The 20716-nt window shown below is 38.2% G+C and overlaps 1 protein-coding gene across 6 annotated transcripts in view; it reads right to left on the minus strand.

Annotated features, from left to right (window-relative positions):
• Positions 1 to 486: 486 nt before the first annotated feature.
• The window catches only part of znf462 (zinc finger protein 462), a 59740-nt gene continuing 39510 nt past the window's right edge, over positions 487 to 20716 (minus strand). For 3 of the 6 annotated variants that reach the window (XM_015403749.1, XM_015403750.1, XM_015403751.1), the window contains exons 4-13: positions 18922 to 19056; positions 16218 to 16600; positions 14232 to 14350; positions 12165 to 12362; positions 8603 to 8858; positions 8357 to 8496; positions 6704 to 6927; positions 5316 to 5691; positions 4328 to 4457; positions 487 to 3990 (exon numbers count right to left, since the gene is read on the minus strand). In XM_015403749.1, coding sequence (XP_015259235.1) covers positions 3771 to 3990; positions 4328 to 4457; positions 5316 to 5691; positions 6704 to 6927; positions 8357 to 8496; positions 8603 to 8858; positions 12165 to 12362; positions 14232 to 14350; positions 16218 to 16600; positions 18922 to 19056 — 2181 coding nt within the window. In that variant the 3' untranslated portion in view covers positions 487 to 3770. The remainder of the gene's footprint in view (positions 3991 to 4327; positions 4458 to 5315; positions 5692 to 6703; positions 6928 to 8356; positions 8497 to 8602; positions 8859 to 12164; positions 12363 to 14231; positions 14351 to 16217; positions 16601 to 18921; positions 19057 to 20716) is intronic. The other 3 variants (XM_015403755.1, XM_015403752.1, XM_015403756.1) reach the window with 3 other exon arrangements.

The raw sequence follows: 20716 nt of genomic DNA on the forward strand, positions 1-20716 counted from the left end.
ACCACGCTAAAAAACAAGAGAAAATTGGTAAAGACATACTGCAAAGGACCTGAACCAGTTTTTTTTTTTTTTTTTAACTCTACATTAATTTGTGTTGCTCTAAAATGTATTCAATTAAAAGTTTGCAGTTCAAATGTGCAAACTTTGAAGTTCTTGAGGAATTAATATGAGTTTAGGTAAATCTGGAAGCTTTTCACATATTTTTTTGGAATATTTCCATAACATGATTTTGATTTTTAAGGATGAGTTTGAGCGGCGAGGAAGACAATCGTCTGTATTCTGATAACTTTATTATCAAGTTAAAAAAAGACAATGAATTACAATATTTACAGAATATCCAGAGATAAATGGAATAAAATTGTAAACAATCATTCTAGGCAACATCACAACCCACCATCAGGTAATCAGATTTATATAGGAAAAAAAGGCAAGAAGGAGAGATTCTAGTTTCAAACTATGGAGACAACAGTCTGAAAAGAGAAAAGCTTTTTTTTTTTAAACAAACTAAACATATATACAAGTATCCAGTGTGTCTTCAGCAGGGGCGGGAACATTTAGTAAAGTGGGGGATTTACAGTCTGGATCAAGAACACAGTGAAGGATTCATTAACGATCATCACAGAACGGACAATACCGGGCCGACAGCTTCATGGCCGCATTCGTCCAGATTCCTCTGGGTGACGCCGGGCCGGGCGATAAAACTGTATTCCTACGACGACTACTTTCAAATGTTTTTTTTTCTTCTTTTTTTTCCTTTCAGGGGATAGACACAAGTTGGTTCTGCAAAATGATGTGAGAACAGCTTCAAGATTCAGCACCAGCTCAACTGGTTTTAAGAAATTTCAAGAGCGGAGGAGCAGATAAGGGCTGCTGCCTTCACCTGTTGTCGACTGGGAAGATTGAGAGATTATGGGCGGGTAACCAATAGACTAAATGAGTCATCAGCATATCTGGTAACCAAACAGAAAACAGAGGAGGGACAAGGTTTTTGGTGACATGGATTGGCTACATCTATAGGCTGACTGGAAACCCAGATGGTGGTCTATTGTTTGCATCATCTCTTCATTCGCCAGAAAAACTGCCCGATAACTCAAGAAGTTTCTTTTCATGCTTCCTTTCTTTTCCTTTCCTACACAAAAAAAAAGCAACCAGACATTTAACAACAGCTTAATAATGTTGGATTTCAGATTTAAGAGTCTCTTAAGGTTATCTTCATTTTTTTTCTTCCCCGATAAAATAAAAACATTAAAAATGAAAAAAAAAAAAGGGTTAAATAATCCTTTCTGAAACATCACAGTTTACACTAAAGAAAAAATTGAGTTTTGTTTTCTATACATGGCTGCTAACGTAGCTTTATCTGTCCTACACATTGGATTCTAAGGTCCAAACCAGAAATTCACTATCTCCATCAACAATTCATTGCAAATAATATAAACAAAACAAAAAAAACAAGTACAGCAGCAAACACAGCAGGCTTCATAAATATTTTGGTACCCAAAACACAATCCCATTGGTTGTGCTCCTCAATATTTTTAAAAAGAAAATCAGAGCTATCTGCTGTTTTTTTTAATCACAGATTCTTCACCGTTTCCTGTCGAATTGACCATGAATTTAACTTAATTTTCTCATAAGGCTTAAGGGCATTTAAGCAGCAGCTTACCAACAAATACAATCTCTGCTTATTTTTCAAGATCAACAAGATACAAAAATGGTAAAATACAGGCCATTTACCAAAAGAAAAAAAAATAATTAAAAAGCACACAGATGTGGACTACTACATTTTTATCAACACAGAATAAGAGTTTAGCAGTGTTTTCTTCTAACTCCTTAACAGTCAGTTCTATCTGTATGTGGGACGTTCGGCTTTGCTTACACTAGTCTTTTTAGTGAATTCCTTTACTTCGACTTAACATTTGACGATACGACTTTAAAGGACCCACTGCAAGCAAAAAATATATATAAAGGAGTTATTTGGATGGCCAAACTGACTGCTAATCCAGCTCCAAATGGTCCTCGGAAGATTGACAAACATTTTTCCTCAAAAAACAGTTATTTCCTTTTCACCCCACCCCCCACAAAATTACTTTAAAATGTTTAAGCCTCACCATTTATATTACAGCCAGTTAAATCAATAATCATGACAACAAAATGGATTTTCAAACCTAGTAGCCATAGCAACTAGCCCACAGAGCTTTTACGGCAGATGAGTTGAGGAGCCTGGTAGCAGCAGTTGTCACAGAGGGTCCTGCTATTGCATTTGTGCGAGAAACACCATTTCTTCTCAGCTGACATTGACCATCCTTAGTCATCAAGAGCATACAAGAAAACATAAGAGCGCACACCTCCATATTGTACATAGAGGCCAGAGCTAGGAGAGAAAGTGGGAGTTCTTGGTAGTGTTCATATGTATTTGTCTCCCATCTGTAGGGAATTTTCACCAAGCAGAGGTTAGAGCTGGTGTACATAGTCCCTTGGCAGGATGGCAACGAGAAAGGACTCGATATGTGTAGCAATTTATTAACATTTCAAGGATTGCCACTGAAATGATGCTTATTCAATCTTTTTAACCTTGATGGAACAAAAGGGCTTACTCTGCGCACAACAGAAGTAGCATCGGTTGCTACTTCTGTTGTTCAATTTATGTGAATTTGTATTAAACTTTAAAGCTGTTGAATCGCCGTTTAGTTCATTTGCTGTTTGAGGGGTTGTTTTCTAAGGCACTGGGTATGAAAGCGCAGCTGAGGACTTAACCTACTGGGGTTTGATTCTGATTGAGGTGTAACCCGGTGAACCTGTGGATGGGTTAATGCTGTCTGGGTCTCTGCAGAAGGGTTTGCAAACACCCAAACCAACATTTAACACTAAAAAGACAAGTGTAATCTGCCTTCATCAAGAGGCCTTTTCATTAAACCTGTTATTCACTTGTTGCTCATTTTTAACGGATATGGCTACAGTTATGACACTTGAAACATATCTCTAGCTCTATAAACGTAAGATCTGACAGGGATAACAAGGAGTTGTGTTATTTTACCGACAAACAGAACAAACAATAAGTACAGGTCAAAGGAGCTGGGCATCACAGGTTGAAGGCTTATACTCAGTATAATATCATATAAAGGGAGCTAGATTATAGCAATTTGCTACAAAGGCAGGGGAAGATGTTCAAAATCTCTAAAAATGAAGGAAACATTTTTTTTTTGTATTTTATGAACATAGGTAAGGTGCAATTGTTTCTAAAGGAATATTCCTACACATTTAACACAATATGGAAAAAAAGTCCCAAATTTCACCCAGAAAAAAAAAAAAGAATTGTTCAGTAGGGGAAACTTTTCGACTCTTTTACCCACCGTTGGTTTGAAGTTAAAATTCACTAAACCTGGACAAGCAGGGGGGGGGGGGGCAGGAGCATGAAAAGATGCTTGAAATAATAAAATGCAAACTTTTAAGTCATTGATTTGGACAATGTTCTTCATAAATAGCTTAGTTTCATCAAGGTAGGGGTCGTTCACGGTGGATTTGACCAGAATGTCAGCGATAAAAGAGTTCTGTTCACTATTGGTTACCAATATATTAAGTTCTGTCCAAGGGGACTGCCCATTTAAAAGAGCTCAGACGTTTTTATGCAGGACAACCTAATACTTATATATGTAACACCTAAAAAAAAAACTACTAATGCACCAACTGATTAAAAAGTCACTTTTCTTCCATTTTCAGTCTCCCAAAAGATGTCTGCGTCATTTTTTTCTCCCCCATTTGACGCTACAATCAGTTTAAGGAGACTGTTGATCCTTTTTGGTGTGAAGCAATTCTTTGTCCTCCACATACTGGCTTTGACTAGTCAGTGAGAGATCAGCAGGTTGTTCTTCCTCTTTGTCGTAACCAGCCAGGTCCAGTCTTGAGTCCTCGTTAGCAGAGGAGTCATTTGAGGACGGAGCTGAGGCGTCCATGGCTGAAGTAGAGCTGGTGTCATGGCGAATGTTTTCAACTACCCTGAAGATAAAGGAGGGACATATAGGACAAAAGTTTAATAAATGGATGCATTTCTTAACTGTGTTAACACAAATTCTGGAAGCCAAACTCATACTGAATTTTGGCCCATTTTTAGAGCTGAACATGAGAGATGCTTTCTTTTTTGTTTTTTTCCCATGCTCCATTTTTCCCCCCTGAAACCTGGGAAATACTTAAATTAAGTTCCATATTTTTCCAGACTTTTAAAACCCTAAATCCTTTTTTTTTCCACACTAAAGGTTAGCATGTGGCATGTACTGGTTTAGTCCCCTTTTGCAGGGAAATTACAGAGACAGACAACAGCAGCGTGCAGACGTACATGCCGTGCCGCAGGACATGTCTTTCCCATTCCAGGCTGTTAGTGAAGCAGCGGCCACAGAACTCGCAGGGAAGTCGCTTCTCCCCACCGCTTTGCCCGGAACTGGTGCTGCTGGGAGAAGCAAGGACCTCTGGGAAATGGAGTTGAAAAAAATATTCAACTTTAGGGGTAAGTAAACACATGATGATACGAGTCGTTGATAACAGGGAAAAAAAAAAAAGTAAACGGTGATCATGTCACAACTTTTGTTCACTCTTTTAAAAACACTTATCTGGATTTTAATGTCAGCCCAAAGGCAAACATTGCTCTAAATTCCATGTACTGCTGCTTCTGGTACATTCATGTATTGTTTTAGCACTTTGAGATTTTAAGTCAAATGTAAATTGTGTTATAAATAAAATTCATTATTATTATTATTGTTTAAGTTGATAAATCCAGATCTTACGAACAAGTTTTTTTTTTTTTGTCAAATTGCAGCAGTGAGCTTGTAAGACTCTGGGTTGTGTTGCTCCGTTTGTTTGTCCCTTGCATCACTCCCAGTTATTCGTCTTCCTCGACGGTCGTTTGTAGTCATCAAATATAAAAGAGGCAGCTACTCTTTAAAACATTAAATGCATATTACTGAACTGGGATCATTCTTCTCTGAGATTTAATTTACTGTGCTGAGTGCAAGCTAATAAATGAAGTTACATTCAATAACCAAATTTCACTAAGGTACGGGAAACAGACTTTCTTACAACTCATAAATGTAAAACTCCTTTCTTTATTAAACCTATTCTGAATATTTGGGATTATTGCTGCTCTGCTGCAGCCCAAAGATGGAAATGTTAAACAATTGATCATTTCCATCATGCAAACAAAGAAGATCTTGACTGTATATAATGAAACAATAAAGTACATCCAATAATGTTTTAAATGTGTTTCAATGATTTGATTTGATGTTTCATAAATATGTTACAGAAGATTTTTCCTTGATGTGGATTAGTACCTTGTAGAACAGGGTTTTCCTTCATCACCTCCTTAACTTGTTCCTCCTCCTCCACGTCTTCCTCCTCCTGCAGCTCTTCCTCATCTTGCTCCTCTTCATCCAACCCCTCATTCTCCTCCTCCTTGATGTTTTCCTCCACATCTTTATCGTCCATCTCTTCCTGGTGATCCACCATGTTCTCAATGATTTCCATTCCTTCATCGTCGTCATCATCCACCTCTTCCTCTTCCTCCTCCTCCTGCAGGTTGGCTTCTCCGTCCACCACCATCTCCATAATTTCACTCTCCTCTTCCTCCTCTATGCTGCTCTCTTGCTCATTTAACATCTCCAGCAGGTCCAGATTGACTCGACCCATCAGCTCAAAGTTACGGATAACCTGATCAGAAACAAGGAGTCACTTTTCAGAACAGGTCTTTTTTAAAAATAGGAGGAAACTGCTTTTTATATACAAAGACAAGACATCATTTCATCTTTTGTAACCAGAATAAATATATTCTTCCTGCAGATCCTGTTTTTGTCAAAATGTTTCATGTTTATTCTATTTGGTGAAAATACATGACCATTTGTGGCCTAGGCCTGCTTTAAACTTATTGATTTTTGCCCATTTCAAAAACTCTTGACTATAATGCTTTAACGGCATGAACTCTATCAAAAACACTCAGATTTTATTCACACCTGGCAAAAGAATCTATCTTGAGCTATCCCTTAACCTCTCAATGGTGTCACATAAAAATGGAAACCCATTTTGAAGGACAGATTCCCACAGATCCCATTTGTAAGAAGGCCTGGGAAAGTTTTAGCTGCATTAGTTTGGGAAACAAAAACGACTGATCTATAAACTCTTCAGCTTCCCCCTGAAACAATGCAAATACTTTTAGAAGTATTTTAATAAGAAATAGTGGCTTTTTAAGGGTTTAGATCCCACGGACAAAAAAGATTCAACATCTAAAGTATCGACTCACTGCCAGTGAATAAACTGTAAAATAAATGTAGAAAACTATCTCAAATTGTACATTTGTCATAAAAGGCTGATGTAATAGTAGAAACAGATCTGCCTTTCTACAGCATCTTAGATCCTTCTTCGTTTCCTATTCAGTTTTAAACTAATTGCAAACAGGAACCCAAGAATCTGTTGTAATGACTGCAGCTGATGACCTACATCTACTTTTTTGGCAGTTAAAGTAACAATACAGTTATTAATTATAGTAACACACAAATTAAACACACAGATATGATTTAATAAGTTAAAATGATGTCAAAAAATTTGACTCTAATAATTTGCTACTTGGAGTTAAAAACTAAGTCTATTAGTTTTAAAATCCCAGGTGTCTCTATGATCACAGAGTAGACCAGTTGTGTAAAACTACACATATTGGTCCCAAACCGACCTTGTGTTCAACACGAAGGTGCTCCTCTAGCTGGCTGCGGCGGCTGCTGTCGTAGTAGCAGAGCTGGCACTGGTACGGCTTAAGCTCATCGTGGTTCTGGAGATGGAGTTGCAGGGCATGCTCACTTGAGCACGTGAAGGTGCACTTGTGGCAGCAAAACACAAGGCCCTCTAAGTAGTGTGCAAGCTTGGAGCGGCTCATTTCCAGAGGAGCCACACGTTCTTCTGAAGGAGAAGATGGAGAAAAACAGTTTGATTATTACAGAGAAAAAAGAGGAAGAATTGCAAAGATCTAAATTAATTTCAACAGTGCGGCATAACACATTTTACTGCACTGTCAGAAATGAAAGCAAACAGATCTGTGGGACTTCCTGTAGTCCTGATGCCACCTTGAGGTTGCCAGGGAACCACTGAGAGACGGTAATATAAGCAAATGTAAGGAAACAGTTTACCTTGCTTCCAGTCTTTCAGCGAAACTAAAAAGTTCATTTCCATGTCTGACATTTCTGTCTGACTGTAGTTCTAAAAATTTGAATATGAATCAAAAGCATGTCCTGTCAAACAGGCCAATATAAACATTGAGTTATAATAATAATAATAACTAAACTTTATTGATCTCACATTGGAAAAATTAACTCTCTGCATTTAACCCATCCCCTTTCCGAGCAGAGGGCTGCCATCGTAGGGCTCCCGGGAGCAGTGTGGGGTTAAGGGTCTTGCTCAGAGAGCCAGAGTGGCAGTCTGTGGGAGTGGGTTTCAAACTCACAACCTCAGGATTTCAAGCGCTATGCCCTAACCACAAGGCCGCCAATCTTATTAAGTCTACTTTGCAAGACCCGCAACAATAGCTTTATCAGGAGAGAAAATACCGCCACAGAAAACATTTTCGAGTAGGAACTAATGGAAAAATTTGCCTTTTACAATGTAAACAGGAAAAGGAATACAAGATTTTCTGAACTCAAATAAACTTTAAAAATGTATGCTAGTAATTTCTTTTGGTGGGAATTCAGTTTTTACTAAAATGTGTGCTATATTTTAACTTAGGTCTGTTTTTGAGCTTAACTCAGCATTAGATAAATTGAGCCAAAGCAAAACCAATCGAAACCAAGCTTAGCCAAAGATAAAATGAGCTTAAAAATTGACCTAAACTGAAAGAGCTAAGACTAATAAGGTAAATGAAACCCCTAATCTGAGCTAAAGTTATCTAAGATAAACTACGGTAAGACAATCTAACAAACTAAAATCAGCTGAGTTTATGTGAGATTTGATAAACAAATCAAAACAGTTTACTTAAACTAACCTAAGCCTAGAAAAGCCTATTTAAACTGAGCAAAAAAAAAGTTAGGAATCACTAAAACAGGCTACTTAAACTAAGCGGAGCCCAACCTTAAAGAGAAAAGGTAAACTTAAATAAACTAGAGGTAAGATTAACTAATCTCAACTAAGATATGTAAGAGAAAAGTATGTCATATTTTTAAAGCTAAATATGAATCTTTTAAACAAAACACTTATCAATATAAAAAAAAAATCCATTATATGTCAAAAACACATGTACCCCGGTAACTAGGAACTGTTGGTAATCATTCATTATTCAGGTTTTAAGTAAAGTCAGTGGCACCAACAATCTAAACACCTGATGAATAGGTATGCCTACCTCTGTGCAGAACAATATGGTCAATCATGTTGCTTTTGTGTATGGTGTGGTAGAGGCAGAGCGGGCAGTGCAGTTCCCTAGACAACTCCCCACTTCCACTGTTGTGGTGACCAGCATCAACATGCATTGAGAAGTTGTCCCTAAAAAAAAAGGTAAATGGAGCAAAATGGAGATGAATTCTGCAGTCTTCACAATGTGCTGAAACAGGAGAGAACATTTGTATTGAGGCTCAGCAGTTCTTCTTACTTGCAGCAGGTGAAAAAGGAGCAATCTTTACACTTGAAGAGCTTCTTGCCACCATGGCGGTCTCTGTAGTGCCGCCGCAAACTTTGCATGTATCCGGAGCTGAACTCACAGAACTCGCATGTGAGGATGCCGTCTGGACGACCGTCACCCGCCATTGAGCCGGCGGGTTGAAAGCTGGAGGACATCTGACTCCGTGAAGCCAGCTGGTAGGGACTGAGCTGCTGACAGACATCAGCTGGCTCCAGGTCTGATGGATCTGAGAAAGTGGCAGAAAAACGAGACGGCTTATTAAGATCTTAAAAAGAGAGCTAATGAGTAAATTCAATGGAGGGAAAATCAAGCTGTGGAAACAGCATTGTGAAAACCAAAAAACATGCCAGACACACTAGGAAGGAAGGAATCTAGACTTTTAAAACCCTGGAAGGTATGTAACGTTATGTCCTAGGATTTCAATTCATCGTTTTAAAATAGCAGCAGCATTGCACAACTGCAAACCCATCAAGACACAACCGTCCAGTTAGCTGGCAGCACCAATAATCCGAGAACTCTTAGTGAACTGCAGAGATTCTCAGCGTAGGTGGCAGATCTATTGACAACCATAAGCAATACTCTTCAAATCTTGTTTAGATTAAATAATGGGAAGAATACCCTTATTATAATGGTATTGTAACTTAGACAAACTTAGTTGTCATTTTGTATGCAGTGTACACAAAATGAAATTTCATTTTGTACAGCTTTCAGACAGTGAATGAGCAGCAGCTTAGCAGTGAAATGAACATTTTCATTCCATAAAATCGCAGCAGTGATCAAATGTTAACATAGTGGGAGAAAAAACATGTTATATAACGCATTGATATGGAAGTTTAGAGCATTAAATATATATGGTGCAGTATATTGGTTTGGTATTATCAGTGTGATGCAGAGTCTGTGACATGATTTAGAGTTTTTTCAATAGTTCAGCTGTCTGATGGCGGTGGGGAAGAAGCTGTTGCAGAATCTACTGTACCTGCAGCAGATGCTGAGAAGCCTTTTCCCAGAGGGCAACAATGGTATTACCGGTATATTGTATTCTACAAAAAATAGGTGTATATTGAAGGAAAAATAACCCCTAAAAAGGGATTAAGATTTGGGGAAAGAGAAACATGCCAGGGTTAAAATGAGAATCGATGAAGCTAAACAAAGGGCCGTCCTCAAAAAATATCCAGATAAAGGTTCAAAGTCAAAGTCAACAACCATAAACTTAGGCAGAGATAGAACAGAACCGTTTAGATCAAAGCATAATCATCTTTCATATTGGAACATGTGAACCTCTACCTCAGGTTCAGAATCCGTGACAAAACTTGAAAAAAGCTTAAAATGAAAGAACTTGGGAGAATTTCTGCTAACAGAACTAAACGCAAAAAAACAAAACAACAATCATTAAAGAGAGCAAAGTTGGTTGAAACTAACCTCTGCACACTCGCAACTGTCATTGCTGCAAAAATGTTGTTAAAAGTTTAGCATAAAGGGGGGCTGCATGCCACACTTTTAAGCATTCATTGTAAAAATAAATAACGTACAAAAAAAGGAAAATTATAATGATAATAATAATCCGGTATCTTATTTCCCATTCAATTTTAAACTCCTTTGTGATTGTAATAACTGACTAAGTTAAAAAAAAAATTCTTTCACATCCTATTTTTCCGTTGAGAAATAATTTTTTGGCGCATTACAAAATTATTGCCTCTTGTAGAAACTAATCATCATAACTGGTGCTAAAATATTCTTTTCTTATGACACAAATAGCATCCAGACAGATTTGCATAATCTGCACAAAATCAGTACAAATGTTATAATGCACATTACATTTTTTCTACAGTTTTAATGCTGTAAACTTTATGAGGAATTAAAGCAAACCTGTGCATTAGAATATTCCATATGTTCACATTAGAGCTGTCATTAGAACAACAAGGCACCCATTGCTGATCTGGAACAGACCTATTATTAAATCCTACAAATGTGAGAAATTCTGGCTGCATAATCATTCAGCATAAAGCTAAAACTAAAAATAATAAGCTAAAAATAATCTACCTACTGTTACAGCAGTGCATGAACTGGCAACACCAAACTGAAATCCCAACTCCGGTGGTAAAAAAGCACAAGCATGAGCATCTTCACTCATCTTTAGCCTCCCCCCCAGGGCTTAGTGATATCAGTGATCGGGTGCATACTCCCGTCCTACTTTGAGCCTCCGACACATCAATAAATAAACGGAAGTGACACCAATAGATCATGTACCCATGTAGAAAATGCCTAATTCAGCAGTCGGAGTGTGAGGAAGCATATAAGAAAAGCTTGCACTTTCTATATTTTGTTGTTTTTGTTTTGTTTTTAATATCCAGTTTCAGATTTTTTGCAAAGGAGGCAAAGAAGTTCAGATTTAACAAGGCCACAGTTTTTTCATCCTTTAATATCCTGTCTGCAATGTGGAAATGAATAAATCAGAGAGCAAATTCAGCGCTGATTTGTAGGTTTACTGCATGAATCAGAGCTGGAGCACCTGTTTTAGCAGCAAAGGAACAATGGAGTTCTCATAGTCTCCAGCAAATTAAAAGCCCCATTATATTAGATATATAATTTATAGGAAATCTGGGTAAATATTACTGCAAAAACAGAAGCAATTGATCCACAACCTTCACAGCGAAGAACAAAAGACTTGCTCAGTCTGAATTTCAGGCGTTCAGCGAAAGGTAGCTGGTTTGACGCAGCACGGAGACATTCAATATGTCAGCTCTGCTCTCGCTCAATGCTTCATTTGTCCTGCTAGCGCACAGCTGACAGCAGAGGATGGTGCACTGAGGAATGCTGCACTGTTCCGAGCTCCAGGGAAGATTCCACAGCTCCAGCAGCAAGGTGACAGCTGCTGCCAAGAAAAGCCTGCAAGCTAACGCCGCCGCTGAGGAAAAAAACAGAAGAACCACGGCAACACCTCAACACACAGCGGCGTGTCAAACTTCAGCTGAGGTGCCACTTTCATTTAACAGTATGGACAAAGAGAAGGCGTCAAAGAAGAGATGGAAGTCGAAACTGGAAGCAGAAATCAAACTGGAAATATTTTTTTATGTGTAGGAATAAAAATATGGATGAAAAAAATGAAAACAGCTGATGTGAAACGTGTAAAACTAACAGACAACTAGTACTTTTTAATGTGTTAAACCTCTGAGACAGTAATTTTTTCCAACTCCTTCCTATTCTGTAATAAAAATCATAATAATTGAACTTTATTGACCTAAACTTGGAGAAATTACCGCTCTGCATTTAACTCATTCCCTTGGGGAGCACTGGGCTGCCATTGTGCAGCACCCGGGAAGCGGTGTGGGGTTAAGGGTTTTGCTCAGAGACCCAGAGTTGCAGAAAAAGGGCTCAAACTCAGAACCTAAGGATTCCAAGCTCTATGCCCTCTATGCACTCCCATGTAACCAAGATACTCCATTTAAACTTTTGAAAACCTTATAGTTTATCCATTTTATATTATTTAATACTCCTGTATTTATTGGAATATCTTTTAAAGGTGTTGCTTTACCATCTGGGGTCAGATGAGCGTGCTCAGTCTGAACGGTCGGTCGAGGAAGCCGGATAGCAGCGTGTGCAGCCTGGATGGCGGCTCGTAGTTTAGGGAGGGTCAAAACCTCACCGTGGTTACTCAGGGAATGCTCCTTCAGCTGGCTGATGGTCATAGAGGAGAAGGGGCAGGACAAGCACTTGTATGTGTGCTGTTCACCTGCAGGAAAAACAAATAGCAATGAATTTCAGTTATTTTATTATTTTTTTAATTATCATTATTTGGACAGAAAGAACATGATTTGTTTCGCAGAGATCTGGAAACACGGTTAGATTCAGAGGACATAACCTACAAACTGAAAGCTAAAACAATGTCAGCAGAGATATTTTAAACTTTTACAAGTAGAAACCATGAGGCATTTTTTGTAACTGACCAACGCAAGGTAACATATAACTTTAAACTGTAAGGAAAATGATAGCTGCACTGGAAAAACAATCTAGAAATAAGTACAAATTTCTGAAATTAAGTGTATTTACCCTTACCATCTGAGTAGGTAAATGAGATGATTTGCCAATATAATGAGTATTTTATGCTTAAAATAAGATATTTAGATAAAATGCACTTCAAATAAGACAATATAAATGTGTTTTCTTATTTTAAATGTAATTTGTCTTGTCCCATTGGCAAAATGTCTCTTTTACCTTCTCAATTCAAGAACAAATGCACTTATTTTAAGAAGCAATTACTTATCTAGATTTTGATTTTTTTTCCAGTGCGGTATTTAATTGCTTTTAACGAACAAGAATAACAGAACTGTGAGGATAACATAAGCATTCAACCCCCTTTACTCCGATACCCCTAAACTAAACCCAAAACTACAAGCTGACTTCAAAAACTACTTAAACAGTAAATTTGAACTCTTTTATAAATGTAGCTTCCTCTGTGAAGCGCTCATAAGGTCTGATGGTGAACATTAGGTGAACAAACTCAGGAGAAAACACAAGACAGAGGCGGGACGAGGTTACAAAACGGCAATTAAAGAACAGTGTTCGATTAATCATCTAAAAATGGGAAAGCGTGGCACAAGTGCAAACCTACAAAGACGAAAGCCTTCATAAAACTATCAGCACAGTTCTTGCAAAGCAGGGAGAAGTTAAATGAAGGGAATTCCATAAAGAAAAGCTGTTAGAAGCTGCCAAATAGAGAGAGGTTGATCGTCCAGCAGAACAACCATCCTTTGCATGATCCTACATGCTATAATTACTTCAATACAAAGGTTTAGAACAAACTGCAGCCGCCCATTTATACAATTCCCATCATTTCACAATTTAGCATCACTGTGTGTTGATCTATCATGTGAAATCTTAATGAAATACATGGAAGTTAGTCGTTATAAAGTGACGAATCTGAGAAATTTTAAGGGGTAGAAAACAGTTTGTTGCAAATGTTGTATTGAAAAGTACTTCTGTTCAAACAAATAATGAAGCTAAGTGCTTTGACTGTTAGAGTATTTCAAGTTAATGTGTATTATTAGTAGGTGGATTCAATCAAACATTTTTAGAAAGCTGATATCTCCCAAATTAAGAGTCGGTGGAGCCAATCAGGTTAGATTAGATTTAATTTTATATTCATTGCACATATCAATGGGACAAGGCAACAACATGCAGACTGCACCCAACCAGATGTGCTTGATTTGTATGAATTTATTCACAATTTTGTGTTGCTGCAGAGAAAAACATAACTGCTTATATTTCTGAATGCCCCCACAAAGTCTAGTTGGCTTTTTCCTGCTGCCTGATCTGGCTGTTAGGTGCCTTTACTAGAAGTGGTTTAGCCTGGAAAACGACTTCCTTATTGAGCTTTATCTGTAGAGAACATCGCGTTTAGAACATTTCAACTTCCTGAAAGTACAACGGAAGACAGCGGGTTGGAATATTTCATCTCTACTAAAGATAAGCTTCTTGGCATTTCAATAAGCAGACCTCAAACAATATGTGCTGTGCAATCAATAAAAAAAAATCTGTTTAGACCTAATGGATGTCGCTGTAAAGAGTGACTCAATGTGACTGCATGCAGGTCTGTGTTTACCTGTGTGGGCCTTATGCAGGTGGCTCTTCAGGCGACTTGCGTAGGCAGTTTTAAAGGTGCAGAACTTGCATTTGAAGGGCTTGTGGTGGCCATGGTGAGACTGCACATGTCTGTCTAGGCTGTCAGGGCACAAAACATGACAGAGGGGGAAGGATGGGATTAGAAGGAGAAAAAGGAGAAAAATATAATGACGTTTATAAAACCAACAGCAACATAGCTGCTAATGACTCCATAACACTGAGCCAAGGGGGATGAACTCATCTACCCACAATCCCCTGTAGGGAATTGTTTTCAGTAGAGACGAAGGGAGCTGTGTTTTTAATGCTAGGCCCTCTATGGTGGCGCGGGAATGCAGCTTCTTTCTGGGTCGGGGCATGTACAGTGCAGAGGGATTACACCTGGGAGCTCAGAGGAGATGAGGATTCTCCCTTTCCTTCTCGCTCCCGCTGTCTCTGCTGCAGATAAAACAAATTGCAGGACCAAAATGTCCCGTCTCTTGCTGTAATGTTTGCCCTTCTTCCTCCGAGCTGGCGGGAAATCTCAGAGAAGATTGAAGAGTCGGAGGGATTGCGATCGGGTAAACAGAGCGAGGTGCAAAACTGTGCTTGGAACAAAACGGGCTCAACAGCTAGATGATTTGAAAGACAGATGGTGTCAGAATGGGAGGGTGTACGGGCAAAGGGTTTAAAATGTAGGGGAAAGAAGGCTACTTTCTTTGATATGTCTGCTGGTGCATGTAGGTTTTTTTAATACAACTTAATAGAATCTTTTTTTTCTCCTAAAGTAACCACACAATCAAAAGAACGAATTAGCACCTACAGCGGATAATGTTCCTGATGATGGACCTTACCTGCTGTAGGTGCATTTACCATTTTTCAGAAAACACAAACGTCAAACCAGTTCTGGTGCTAAAACGGCTGCTTACAACTGGCTTTTCCTGACTCTCACTGGTGCTGAAAAACTGGTTTAATCTGGACTCCAAAGCTTTGCTGAGCCACAAGAAATAAATGCTTCCAACAGCAGCAGCAGGCTGGCTGCTGGTGGTGACCAACTGAAGAGTGGTGGATAAAAGGTTCAGAACATTTATAGAAATAAGTTTAGTTTTTAATCCATTATATCCAAGAGAGAACTGGTGTTTAAATATAGGTCCATGCTGAGTAGCGATCAGTGGTTCCTTCTGATTTTATAATGGCGGCTGTTTATACAAACACATAGAACATACATATCAAAAACATTATGGATTTCTACACTCTGTAGTTTTTACAAATTTAGGCTGCTTAAAGATCTGAAACAGAAAGTAACTACAAAAGGAAGTTAAAGCAAAGGGAAGGAAGTAAAGAAGGAAACAAAAAGGATAAAAGGAGGAAAGGAAGGATGCTTGGAATGAAGCAAAAAAAGAGATAAGAAAGGATGAGAGAAAACATCACGGGGACGGATTTAAAAAACCATCACAGTAAGGAAAAAGACATCAAGACAGAAGGACAAAATAAAGAAAAAAAATGGACAAGCAAAGGTACAAGGTAGGAGAGGAAACAAGAAGGTGAAGATTGAAGTGCACTAGTAAGGACAGAATGAGATAAAGAAGGGAAGAGGGAGGATAGGAAGAACAAGGAAAGAAGTTAAAAGGAAAGTTAGATGGTGGGAGTTTTTGTACTGAGGGGAGGAATAAAGAAAACTAGGAAGTATAAATGAAAAAAATGACAGCAAGAAAAGAACAAATGAAAGACTGAAGGAGATAAGGAATAAAATTTAAAGGTAATGACAAAAGGAAAGGATGAGTGAAAGGAAACAATCAGGAAGGAAGGAAGGAAGGAAGGAAGGAAGGAAGGAAGGAAGGAAGGAAGGAAGGAAAACGACAGAATAAAGTAAGAAAATAAAAGGAACAAAGTGAGGAAGAAAGGTCATAGGGAAGGAAACAAGGAAGTAAATACAGGACACAGAGGAAGGAAATAGCATTAGGTATGAGGAGCATGACTCATCACTTACTTGTGTCTGAAGGGGGAGACGAAATGGCAGTACTGGCAGCTGTATTTGTCCTCTTTGCTGAACAGAGCCATGGCCGAGTGGCTCCTCTCATGGGACCTCAGCCCCTGCATGGACATGAAAACCCGGTCGCACTGGGAGCATGGGTGACCCCCGGCTCTGGCAGCCGCCACCAGGGCGGCCGCTCTACCCTCGACACCTTCCACGTTCGGATCAAGGGGCTCCAGCTCAACGTCGTCAGCAAGGTGATTGCTAGAATGTGTTGAAAAGGGGCGGGCAAAGGCTGGGTTGTGTCCATCGATGCCATCGACTTCGGACGCTTCGTCCTCCTCCAGGTCACCGTTAGTTAGAGAGCTTGAAGTCAGGGGGATATCAGAGACCTCCTGCTGCAAAGCAAAGAAATGTTTTGCTCACCAACTGTTTTGTTTTTACATCTAAATATTCTTTAACGACTTTAACTGCTTATACAAAATATTTAAAAAATACAAAACATGATACTGAGAGATATAAAATAATTAATATTTTTCCAGCTATTTTGGATCACTTATTGATTAATTTTTGCTGAAATCCATAAACTGACTCATCTGTGTTCACCTTAAGTTCTTATTTTGGTAAATACTCCAGAATCAATTGACATCGAGACATCTTGGTGCTTGAATTTCACCTTATTATTCATCCATCAGCATGCCAAATACTTATCATTTCATTAGTAGAAATGAATTAGGTCATAATCTAAAGCTCCAACAATTCTTATCTCCAATCTAAAAACCACAAAAACAAACAAAATGTTTCCATCTTTTTCCCTTCACCTTCCTCAGCAGCTGTAGAGCAGGTCAGTAAGGCTATCGCAAGCAGAAGGACAATCACTGCACTCTTTTCTTTATTGCCAGGAGAAAACTCATTCTTTCTGAGGAAGGATCTGACCCTGCACTTCAGGAAGCCATAAATAAGAAGCACCAACTGCAGGCCCAGCCACTTCCTGAATTCACAATCCCTGCCTGCTGTGCATCCATCTTTCAGAGCACAGATCCTGATTTAGAAGTGGATTTCAAAGATTACAAATGTGTTTGTTATAATTTTCTCTCATATAGAGAATGATGTTATTGTATATATGCATATTAACTCCAAACCTCAAATCAGTTAATGAGTGAAACAGAAATGATCCACCTCACCATGTTGAAACATGGCGGGATCAGCATCATGCTGCGGAAATTATTAATTTTAGAAAAGATGGATGTACCTAATTATCGTGGAGGAACCCCTGTTAGACGTTGTGAAGACAATCCTACACAATTTTCTTGATCTAATCTAAGCTGCGCTGATTATATGTGGAGCAATGACCACAACTTTCAAATTTCAGAGGTACAAAGCAGGTGGAAAAATGCCCCAAACGAGCTGCAGCTCAACATTATAGTGGAAATTTGTTTTGGTAAATATTTACCAACGAGATGATGCCTAAAGAAGCACACACAACATTGCAGATCACCCAAAAATAAGACAACTAAAATCTTTTTTTAAATGTTTAGTATTTGGTTAAACTGAATAGTGGAGAAATTTCAAAGGACATCAAATTGCAAGACTGTATAGCTAATATGGGGCACCCTCAGTGTTTCACACTCTGAATGCTGCCCGTCTGTCTCCTCCTTCATAATAAAGTCAGGCCTGGATCTGAGGATGATGCTGGATCCTCCGGCCTGTTGCCCTCTGTGCCAGCCTCAGTGGAATACTAATGCACAAACTGTTACCCCCAACTGTCTGAAAAGTTATGGCTCACAGCTTCATCCTCTCATTTAAGATGGGACAGCATGGCTCATTTTCTCTAAGGGAGGCTGACAGCTTTCCTTAGTAATAAACAAAATACAGAATCGAGTCTATTAAAACAGTTCAGAGGTTGAGAATCAGTAAACAACACAAACTCACCAGGGATCAGACAAGTGTGCTTTTATGACATCCTGAAATAAGGTCTTTGGATGATTTTTGCACAGCAGGAATCTTTACATTTGCATGGAGTCTCATTTTGTAGGGAGAACAATTTTCTTAGAGGAACAGTTTGACATCTTATTGTTGACAATTACAACAGCGAGGGGGCAGGAATTAAGAGTTTAAAGGAAATCTGGGGCACAATCCTCATGCATATGTCATGCTGTTAAACTTCTTAAGTATCTGGAATCATATGGATGGATGGAGGTTTTCTCTTGTAACTCAAAAACTGTGGAAAATACTTCTTTTTTTAAGACTTTGCTCTTGGTTCTAAAATAGACTCATAATGTGTAAATATTTGGGTTATCCAACATCACTTTCTAATGTATGTGTCTCTTTGAGAGAATTAAAGTTCAAAATCTCTTAAAAAATCTGCATCTTCTAATAAAAATAAAGATGAAAAATGCGGTTAGCTGTTTTCCTTCTCACATTTTCAGACAACCACTTTCTGCAGCGATTAAAATACCACCCAAGCATGCTGGCATGACACTCTGCAAGCATCCTGATAACCATCAGTGGATTCCCGCAATTACCTAACAATTAAGTCGTTAACGCAAGCATCTCGAGACGTTGAGATAATTAACTCATGATCTAAAGATACTGCCATTAAAGTGTGATTGAAAGCATTTTTAACCTTTTGTTACTATATTATTGTTAAGTAAAAAATGTTGCAATTGTAAAGAATTTCTCACTCTTCAATCATGGTAATATCAACAGGTTTGCTCACCTTGACATGACCCCGTTTGGCCTCTCCGTACTGGACATGCTTCCGCAGGTGGTTACAGATTGCTCGGAGGGTCGGGTGGATCTCCACGCAGAAGTTGCACCTGAATCCTATGGGGGTTTTATTTGTAAGGCTTTCCTGGAGACAGACAAACAGCATGTGGTTTACCTTCTCAGATACATTTACTAAGGCTGGATCTTGATGGTATATAAAAAAGATTTCTTGAGAACTAAAATATAATGCTTCGGCCTATTTCAGTAAAAAATATTTGCTGCAGTCAGAGTACATAAATATCCTTTAACAACTCCTGTCCTATTCAGGAAGTTAAATAATGCAACAGTTCTTAAACAATAAGATCAATAGAAATTTTAACAACCTTATGATGTTATAATTTCTGATGCACTTAATATACAATAAAAATTTAAATGCAAAAAATAATTAAGAGAAATATGTAATAATTATAACTAGTTCTACCATCCTGAATAAGCCTTTTGTAATGTCATATGTTTGCATTCTCAAAAAGATGTACTTTTTTAGGATAAAGTTAAAAATTCTTAACCCAGGTAACCCTCAACCTTGATTAAATGAACAGTTACTATCATGTTAGGCTTTAAAAACAAAAGAGGAGAAGTTCAGAATAATTCAAGCAAGAATATATTTAAAAATTACAAAACAGTTGATATGTTCTTGCAGTAGATCAGTCTTTGATCCTCTTTTTCTCCTATTGATCCAACATAGTTGGTCCAATACACCAAAGCTAATGGATAATCTTAAGGAGCAGGATCTCTAGAGTCTCAATAGTCTTGAAAAAGCTCCACTAATTTTGTTTTTTTTAGAAGAAGAGCAGCATCTTGGGAACTTTAAGGCATTTAGCATTTGGTGGACTTCACAGAGATGATCAGTGTTTACATATGCACCAATAATGACCTTCCTGTGTGAAACATGTGCAAACTAAACATGTTTGTTTCTCCAATAAGCTGAATATGAAAATGAAGCAGACTTAAAAAGAGGAAATATAATTAGGGTTAAATTCAAAACTATTTTGTTTATTTCAGCATCTCCTTACTGTCACATTAGATAGTTATTCTAAAAATGGCGAACAGGTTTCCTCCTCAGTAAATTAGCAGGAAGATGGTTAGTGGTGCAATTCCCTTTGACCTCCAATTCTTAGGTAAATAAGTTTTTTTTTTAACTGCTCAGTGCAACATGACAGCAAAATTGAGGATGTATGTGCAACACTAGCACGATGAGCCCAGTGTCCTGCATGTCTTAGAAGCCTCCCTGCTCTAACTTGTCTGTTTCAAATAGCTGCATGAGCCAATGACAGAACGTCATACTGAGGCTCTGCATACCTAGAACCAGAACTAAACATGGAGAAGCAGCATTTAGTTCCTATGCTCCACTTATCTGGAACAAACTTCCAGAAAACTATAAAAGTGCGGAAAGCCTGAGTTTCTTTAAATCCAGACTAAAAACACATTTGTTTAGGATTGCCTTCGACTGTTCTAGTTAAACAGTTCAACTAAAACATATTTTCTTTAGTCCAACTGTTTTTAATATTCTTTTTTGTTTTATTTTATTTATTTTTATTTTTTCCTACTTGCTTTCATTCTGTTTTATCTTCCTGTATTTTAACCATGTAAAGCACTTTGCATTGTCTTTGTACTGAATTGTGCTATACAAATAAATTTGCCTTGCCTTGTATTTCGCCACTTATTTGATTTAGGTGAGTTAAACTAGGAAAAAATCTAAACCATCACAGACACTGGCCCATAAGGGCTAATTTGGAACATTACTG

The sequence above is a fragment of the Cyprinodon variegatus genome, unplaced genomic scaffold (assembly GCF_000732505.1).
Source record: "Cyprinodon variegatus isolate N-32 unplaced genomic scaffold, C_variegatus-1.0 Scaffold1557, whole genome shotgun sequence".
Lineage (NCBI taxonomy): Eukaryota > Metazoa > Chordata > Actinopteri > Cyprinodontiformes > Cyprinodontidae > Cyprinodon > Cyprinodon variegatus.